Below are 9,128 nucleotides of genomic sequence, written 5' to 3'. Positions count from 1 at the left end.
TGGCCAGGCACGGTGGCTCACGCCTGTAATCCCAGCCCTCTGGGAGACCAAGGCAGGCAGATCATGAGGTCAAGAGTTCGAGACCAGCGTGAGCAACATGGTGAAACCCCGTCTCTACTAAAAATACAAAAATTAGCTGGGCATGGTGGCACATGCCTGTAATGACAGCTATTCAGGAGGCTGAGGCAGAAGAATCGCTTGAACCCGGGAGGCAGAGGTTGCAGTGAGCTGAGATTGCGCCATTGCACTCCAGCCTGAGCAACAGAGCAAGACTCCATCTCAAAATAAATAAATAAGTAAATAAATAAATAAAATGTATAACTCATTGGTTTTTAGTATACTGAGAGTTGTACAGACATCACCAGTACTTAACTTTAGAACATTCTCCTTACCCCAAGAAGAAAGTTTGTCCCCATCAGCAGTCACTTCCCATTTTCCCCACAATCCTGGAAACTCTAGACAACCCCTAATTGATTTTCTGTCTCTCTGGATTTGCCTTTTGTGAGGATTTCACATGGAATCTTGCAACACGTGGTCTTTTGTGGTCGGCTTATTTCACGGACCCTGATGTTTTCAAGGTTCATCTGTGTCATAGCATGTAATGGATAATTCATATTTGACTACATGATATTAAGAAATGTTCTAGGGCCAGGCATGATGGCTCAAACCTATAATCCCAGCACTTTGTGAGGTCAAGGCAGGGGAATCGCTTGGGTCTGGAATTCAAGATTAGCCGGGGCAATGTAGCAAGACCCTATATCTAGAAAAAAATTTTTGTTTGACTAGCTGAGCATGGTGGCACATGCCTGTGGTCCTAGCTACTTGGGAGGCCGGGGTGGGAGAATGGCTTAAGCACAGGAGGTTGAGGCTGCAGTAAACTGTGATTGCACCACTGCACTCCAGCATGGGCAACAAAGCAAGACCCTGTCTCAGATATTTGTATATATATACACACACACACACATATATATACGTCTATATACACATATATATATTCAATTCAGGGAACAAGTATTCTGACTTCTTCAAGTGCTATGGTGCTTCATACCGTTTGTGGCATAAAATATTGTGATGCTTTATGTTCTTAATGTTTCAGGGCTGCTGAAAAGGGGAATTTTGAAGCTGCTGTGAAGCTGGGCATAGCCTACCTCTACAATGAAGGCCGTAAGTCCTCACCCCTCCTGCATGTTGTCGCTTTAGATAGGTGTGAGCCTTTGGCCCTATAAAGAGGTGGTCCCTGTGTTAGCAGTTCAGTCACTGTCCTTGCTCTGTCCAATGGCCTGCCTTCCCATTCCCTCTCAGGAGCTCGTGCCCAGATGTACCCTGCTGAAGAACCTGCTAATGATACTCTGACTTTGTAGGTTATGAGAGAGTCACCTCTTGTTTTAGCAAACCCTTTAATTTCAGTTGGCAAAGAGTGACTGAGCCAGAGCCTCAGCACAGGGGCTGATCGGGCTCCCCGCCCTCTGTGCCATGAGCACGCAGACCTGTGTGTGGATGCTGGCCCTCTCCTTGGCCATCCTCTTAGAATTCTTGAGACAGAGGTCAGCGTGCCCTGTAACACAGAGCCAAGCTTCTAAACAGGAAGCAGGTATGGGCAGGTTAAAGCTGGCCTGGTTCCTGGATCCCTTCATCCCCAGAGGCCAGGTGCTCCTTGAAAGAAACTTGCACAGCCTTTTCTTCTACCAGTTCCCGCTTATCTGGCCAACACCCCAAGGAACGAGCCCACAGTCTGTCCCAGCTCTCAAAACAAAGACTGGGGCGTAGCCTCCCACATTCCCACTTCCAAACGATCTGGTGTCTTGCTGGGAGAGAGTCCCTACCCTTGGCTGGCTGGCAGGATTGTGGTGACTGACAGGGACCATGAGCAACACCCTCCTCCAGAATCAGGGGAGCCGAGGTCCTACCCCTGCCCTCCCATCAGAGAGCAGCTCCCAGACGTAAAATTCACACGCCATACAGTTCACCCATCTAAAGCATGCAGTTCTGTGGTTTTTAGTATATTCACAGGGTTGTGCAGTCATTGCCACTGTCTAATTTTAGAATATTCTCCTCGTCTCCAAAAGAACCCCCACCCCTGCCGTGGACCCATTACCAGAGGGTCGGGCGGTGGTTCCCAGCTGGAGGGAGGATGGGACATGAAGCGTCGCAGGGTCTCCTTCCCCTGACCTTCAGAATCCAGGCTTCCGGGAGGACTGCAGCAGGGGCATTGATCACAGTGACCCACCTGTTCTAGACATTAACAAAGTAGGGGGAGAAAAGACAGGTGCCCCATCCTGGAGGGCTCTTCCCTCCTTAAACAGCAGCTGCTTTGCACTGTGGTGGACTTCAGGCGTTACACTTTCCACCAAGACCATGGAGAACTTCCCACATTCCATCCCTAAGGGACATCCCTGGGCTCTGTCCTATCTGTCCCCACAGTGTCTGTGTCTGATGAGGCGCGCGCAGAAGTGAATGGCCTGAAGGCCTCTCGCTTCTTTAGTCTCGCTGAGCGGCTGAACGTGGGTGCTGCGCCTTTCATCTGGCTCTTCATCCGCCCTCCATGGTCAGTGAGCGGAAGCTGCTGCAAGGCTGTGGTTCACGAGAGCCTCAGGGCAGAGTGCCAGCTGCAGAGGGTGAGTCTGGGCGAGGGGCAGCACCTGCGAGGCCACCTGCAGGGTCCCATGGCACAGGAAGACCCCGAAGGTAGACCCTGGACCCTGGAAAGTCAGGAGCCTAAGGGAAGTGAAGATGCAGAAAAATGAGAGTGCAGATGTGGGGAACGCATCTCGAAATTACCTGGCACAGAGGAGGAAGCCTGAGAGCCAGGGTGGGCTGCAGAGTTCTGGGCACATGTGCTGATGGCTGGAAACTCAGGGCTAAGGCTGCATGGGGCAGTTGGAGCTCAAGACCCAAATCCTGCCGGATGAGGTGGCTCACGCCTATCATCCTAACATTTTGGGAGGCCGAGGCCGGAGAATCGCTTGTGGCCAGAAGTTCGAGACCAGTCTGGTCAACATGATGAAACCTCATGTACAAAGAATACAAAAAAGTTAGCCAGGGGTGGTGGTGCATACCTATGGTCCCAGCTACTCGGGAGGCTGAGGTGGGAGGATCACTTGAGCCTGGGAGGTTGAGGTTGCAATGAGCTGTGACTACGCCACCGCACTCCAGCCTGGGTGACAGAGCAAGACCCTGTTTCCATAAAAAAAAAAAAAAGACCGAAATCTGAGAGTGGCCCTCTGCAGGGAAGGGAGGGCCCGACAGCAGGGCCATGGGCATGGGACCCAGAGACACAAAAAGGGAGGGTGGCCCCCAGGCAGTTCTCTCTGCTGGAAATCACACTTCTTTCTCCTTTTTTTAAAGACTCACAAAGCATCCATATTGCACTGCTTGGGCAGAGTGCTGAGTCTGTTCGAGGTGAGTCAAATTGTTCTCTGCACTTGGACTTCGTGTTTGATATATCCCTAGCCAAGATCCTGGAAGTGAAAAGCAGCAGAAGGGGGAATACAAGGCCCAAAACAAAAGGCAAGCCTTGCCCAGAAAGGCCCAGCTGAAGAAGCCAGGGAGTACACATGGGCCAGGCCGCGGGCTCCGATCCTGGCTCCATGACCCACCTGGTGGGGGAGTGGGGGGGCGGTGAGAACTGCAGAGCAGATCGCAAGGAGGCATTGAACCTCGATGCTCGCTCGTCTGCTGACCCTGCTTCTGGTGGGCTTCTCCTGCCCGTGTGGACCTCTCTGCTCTTGATGTCCGAATGGACTTTGTGATCCGTAAACCCCCTTTGCAGCAAATTGAGGGAATGTAGTGGCTTCTAGTGACAGGCTTGGCAAACGCATCAGAGAGGGACACTGAGGAGAAGCCCTGAGAGCCACCACTGAGGGCCACCAGCACTATCCTGGCAGTTGAGGGCAGTTCCTTTGGCAGAAGGTGAGAAGGGCAGGCCTTTGATGGTGCAGAGCTGATCCAGGGATCGTGCAGTCCCAGCCCAAACATAAACCCTTCCAGGAAGAGAGCAGGGCTTTTGTGGCCGGAGTTCTTGAGTTCACACTCCTCGCTGGCTTTGGAGTGGTGCCTCTGTAGAGAAGTCACTTCTGCTCTGTTTTAGATAACTCATTTTATTAAAACTCAGAGCAATGTGTGTTACCACTTAAGAGTATAGGGGCCGGGTGTGGTGCCTCATGCCTATAATCCCGGCACTTTAGGAGGCCAAGGTGAGTGGATCACCTGAGGTCAGAAGTTCAAGACCAGCCTGGCCAAAATGGTGCAAACCAGGTCTCTTCTAAAAAACACAAAAATTAGCTGGGCTTGGTGGCGGGTGCCTATAATCCCAGCCACTCAGGAGGCTGAGGCAGGGAGAATTGCTTGAACCTGGGAGGTGGAGGTTGCAGTGAGCCGAGATTGCACCACTGCACTCCAGCCTGGCAACAGAGCGAGACTCAGTCTCAGGGAAAAAAAAAAAAAAAAGAGTATAGAAAGGGAGGAGGATGGTGAGTAGAGTGACTGAACATCAAGTAAAGAATAAGGGCCAGTCATAGTGGCTCACGCATGTAATCCCAGCACCTTGGAAGGCCAAGGCGGGTGGATCACCTGAGGTCAGGAGTTTGAGACCAACCTGGCCAATGTGTTGAAACCACATCTTTACTAAAAAACACAAAAATTAGTTAGGCGTGGTGGTGGGCACCTGTAATCCTAGCTACTCAGGAGGCTGATGCATGAGAGTTGCTTGAACCTGGAAAGCCGAGGTTTTAGTTAGCCGAGATCACGCCGCTACACTTTGGCCTGGGTGACAGAGGAAGACTTTGTCTCAACAACAACAACAACAAAAACAGCCAGGCACAGTGGCTCACGCTTGTAATCCCAGCGCTCTGGGAGACCAAGGTGGGTGAATCACCTGAGGCCAGGATTTCAAGACCAGCCTGGTCAACATGGTGAAACCCTGTCTCTACTAAAAATACAAAAATTAGCTGGGCATGATGGCGGGCACCTGTAATCCCAGCTACTCATGTGGCTGAGGCAGAAGAATTGGTTGAACCTAGGAGACAGAGGTTGCAGTAAGCCGAGATGGCGCCATTGCACTCCAACCTGGGTGACAAGCAAAACTGTCTCAAAAAATAAAAATGAAAAAGAGAATAAGGGAAGAATGAACTCTGCTGGGATTTATTCTAGGATGAAGAGAAGCAGCAGCAGGCCCGTGACCTGTTTGAGGAGGCTGCTCATCAGGGATGTCTAACCAGCTCCTACCTCCTCTGGGAAAGCGACAGGAGGACGGATGTGAGTGGAGCCTGCTCTGGGTTAGGGGGAGTTACGCTGGACAAAGGCATAGTTGACGCTTGGTCCTTGGATGTGGTTCTGTCCTCAAAAGGGTGGTGGCTCTTGCTGCTCCCAGCCTGTCAGCCTCCAGGAGCCACTGGTCAGTTGGCTGTTCTTGGCACCTCCAAAAATGACTCCCGCCATTTGAGAGAGAAGAGGTGGGAAGTTAGCGTAGTGTCGGCCCTTCTGAGTCTTGGTTCTGAGTTCCTCCCAAGACACAGTTGTATAAAGGCTTGGTGATCTTCTCTCTTTGACAGGTGTCAGATCCTGGGCGATGCCTCCACAGCTTCCGAAAAGTCAGGGACTACGCTGCCAAAGGCTGCTGGGAAGCGCAGGTGAGGTGCGGGGCTGGGATGATGTGGGGAGCTGGCCTTTCTCCCTCCAACCTTGGGGCAGGACTATCTGGGCTCCCACAGGGAGGCCAGGATTGAGGGATGCCGTAAGATCGGTTCAGCACTGGAACTGAGTCTTTTTTTTTTTTTTTTTTTTGAGACGGAGTCTCGCTCTGTCGCCCAGGCTGGAGTGCAGTGGCGCGATCTCAGCTCACTGCAAGCTCCGCCTCCCGGGTTTACGCCATTCTCCTGCCTCAGCCTCCCGAGTAGCTGGGACTACAGGCGCCCGCCATCTCGCCCGGCTAGTTTTTTGTATTTTTTAGTAGAGACGGGGTCTCACCGTGTAGACCAGGATGGTCTCGATCTCCTGACCTTGTGATCCACCCGTCTCGGCCTCCCAAAGTGCTGGGATTACAGGCTTGAGCCACCGCGCCCGGCCTGGAACTGAGTCTTAAAGGACAAGTACAGAGTGAGAAGAGCTGGGAAATATGTTATTCATCCGTGCCCATCCACCCTTGCCTCTCAGCCAGCCAACCTCTTAATTTTCAAATGCTTGTGACCTATAGCTGATGTCAAAATTTGTGCCATTCTTGAAATTTGTCCCATAGGTAGAACTGATCTTAACAACAAAACTTGAGGCTGCTTGAGAGCAGAGGGGCGAGTAGAGTCCCTTCCTGCTTCCTCTTCCTGTTAGGGCCTTGCTAGTCGTGTCACCTAGTCACCAAGTCATCCAGGGCTAGAGGCAGGAAATCAAGCACTGGTAGACTCTCCCCTCACAGCTGTAAAGAATTTGTCAGGGCCAGGCGCGGTAGCGCACGCCTGAAATTCCAGCACTCTGGGAGGCCAAGGCAGGTGGATGACCTGAGGTCAGAAGTTCGAGACCAGCCTGGCCAACATGGTGAAGCCGTCTCTACTAAAAATACAAAAATTAGTCGGGCATGATGGCAGGCGCCTGATACTCAGGAGGCTGAGGCAGGAGAATCACTTGAACCCGGGAGGCAGAGGTTGCAGTATCACTACACTCCAGCCTGGGTGACAGAGCAAGACTCTGTCTGAAGAAAAAAAAAAAGTTGTCAGGACAAATCAAAGAAAGCTCCTATTTGCCAAACGGATAGAAGCTTGTTCTTGTCACCCCACCAAGTGGGTGGCAGAGTGATCTGTGCTCCAATGCTAGGGACAAAATTACAAATTGATAATGGCCCAGCCCGAGGTGTCATAGTACATTGTGGTGTTCATATCCAAAAAGCCAGTCAGCAGATTTACAAGAAGGCCAGCCGAGGTGGCTCACGCCTGTAATCCTAGCACTTTAGGAGGTTGAGTTGGGAGGATCGCTTGAGTCCAGGAGTTCAAGACCAGCCCTGGCAACATAGTAAGACCCCATCTCAACAAAAAATTTAAAAATTAGCTGGATGGGTTGGGTGCAGTGGCTCATGCCTGTAATCCCAGCACTTTGGGAGGCTGAGGCGGGCGGATCACGAGGTCAAGAGATGGAGACCACCCTGGCCAACATGGTGAAACCTTGTCTTTACTAAAAATACAAAAAAAAAAAAAAAATGGCTGGGCGTGGTGGTGCGTGTCTATAATCCCAGCTACTCGGGAGGCTGAGGCAGGAGAATTGCTTGAACCCAGGAGGAGGAAGTTGCGGTGAGCCGAGATCATGCCACTGCACTCCAGCCTGGCAACAGAGCGAGACTCCATCTCAAAAAAAAAAGAAAAAGAAAAAAAAATTAGCTGGATGTGGTGGCATGTCCCTTGTAGTCCAGCTACTCAGGAGGCTGAGGCAGGAGGACCACTTGAGCCTAGGAGGTCAAAGCTGCAGAGAGCTGTGATCGCAACACTGCACTTCAGCCTGGGCTATAGAGGGAGACCTTATCTCAACAAAAAAATTGTTTACGAGAAGTGCAGCAACGTAGTTCTATTGGAAACTCAGGGTAACCAATAAGAATAGGAAGACTCTGATAGAAGTTCAGGGGAGCCTCAGTTGATTCTCAAAAAAGAGGAAGTAGGGCTGGGCGCAGTGGCTTACATTTATAATCCCAACACTTTGGGAGGCTGAGGCAGGAGGATCACTTGAAGCCAGGAGTTATCTCTCTGTTGCCCAGGATAGACCACAATGGTGTGATCTCAGCTCACTGTGACCTCTGATGCCTGGGCTCAAGCCTTCTGAGTTGCTGGGACTATAGGCGCCTGCCACCATGCCCAGCTAATTTTTGTATTTTTAGTAGAAACGGGGTTTCACCATGCTGGCCAGGCTGGTCTGAAACTCTTGACCTCAAGTAACCTGCCGGCCTCTGCCTCCCAAAGTGTTGGGATTACAGGAGTGAGCCACCGCACTTGACCAAAAAAAATTAATAATAAATAAATAAAAAGAGGAAATAAACTCAAGTGGTTAGAAATTGGAATGTTCAACCTTATTACTAGTCGTAAGAGGGCACTTTTAAATGAGATATTTTGGGCTCATCATATTAGCAAATTATATATATATGTGTGTATATATATGTGTGTGTGTGTATATATGTGTATTTCTCTGTGTTTGAGTGACTGGTAATTTCTGAAAATAGCTATTTTTTTGTTTTTTGGTTTTTGTTTTTTTTTTTTGAGGCAGAGCCTCACTCTGTTACCCAGGCTGGAGTGCAGCAGCGCAATCTCGGCTCACTGCAAGCTCTGCCTCCCGGGTTCACGCCGTTCTCCTGCCTCAGCCTCCCGAGTAGCTGGGACTACAGGCGCCCGCCACCATGCTCGACTAAATTTTTTTTTTTTGAGACGGAGTCTCGCTCTGTCGCCCAGGCTGGAGTGCAGTGGCCAGATCTCAGCTCACTGCAAGCTCCGCCTCCTGGGTTTACACCATTCTCCTGCCTCAGCCTCCCAAGTAGCTGGGACCACAGGCGCCCGCCACCTCGCCTGGCTAGTTTTTTGTATTTTTTAGTAGAAACGGGGGTTTCACCGTGTTAGCCAGGATGGTCTCGATCTCCTGACCTCGTGATCCACCTGCTTCGGCCTCCCAAAGTGCTGGGATTAAAGGCATGAGCCACCGCGCCTGGGCTGAAAATAGCTGTTTTTAATAATCACAGTGTTTGCTGGTATGAAGCTGTGATGAAGCAGGTGCTCCTATTCCTGGGTGTAAACATTGGCAGAAGCCTTTTGGAGAGCACTGGGGTGTGTGACCAGAAACTTAACACAGCTGCCCCAGGCGTTAGCCATGTAAGAAACTGAGACCTGAGCCACGGTGGAAAGGCCATTGACATTTCATTATATATCTTTTCTCATGTCATCTATGACTTACTCAGAAAAGAATAATAATTAAAACCTGAGCCATCCTCTTTCCCGAAGCTTGTGAAGGTTTAAGTTAAGTGGGGCAGTGCGTCCATATGCATTTGCTGCCTGAATGGCCCTTTGCTTCAGAAATGGAAAACCACAACACAGCTGCTGCCTCACACTCATGTTTGTCTTTTCTTCCTCAGCTGTCTTTAGCCAAAGCCTGTGCAAATGGAAACCAGCTTGGAC

At 50.7% G+C, this 9,128-nt stretch overlaps 1 protein-coding gene across 1 annotated transcript in view; it reads left to right on the top strand.

Annotated features, from left to right (window-relative positions):
- CCNF (cyclin F) overlaps positions 1 to 9,128 on the top strand; it is a 37,017-nt gene that overhangs the window by 10,208 nt on the left and 17,681 nt on the right. Inside the window, exons 4-9 of the mRNA XM_011962463.1 lie at positions 1,097 to 1,164; positions 2,422 to 2,615; positions 3,346 to 3,399; positions 5,149 to 5,253; positions 5,550 to 5,627; positions 9,086 to 9,128. Of these exons, the coding sequence (XP_011817853.1) occupies positions 1,097 to 1,164; positions 2,422 to 2,615; positions 3,346 to 3,399; positions 5,149 to 5,253; positions 5,550 to 5,627; positions 9,086 to 9,128 (542 nt within the window). The remainder of the gene's footprint in view (positions 1 to 1,096; positions 1,165 to 2,421; positions 2,616 to 3,345; positions 3,400 to 5,148; positions 5,254 to 5,549; positions 5,628 to 9,085) is intronic.

The sequence above is a fragment of the Colobus angolensis genome, unplaced genomic scaffold (genome assembly GCF_000951035.1).
Source record: "Colobus angolensis palliatus isolate OR3802 unplaced genomic scaffold, Cang.pa_1.0 Scaffold59, whole genome shotgun sequence".
NCBI lineage: Eukaryota > Metazoa > Chordata > Mammalia > Primates > Cercopithecidae > Colobus > Colobus angolensis.
The sequence above is the reverse complement of the archived record's forward strand: the minus strand, read 5'-3'. Positions and strand labels throughout refer to the sequence as shown.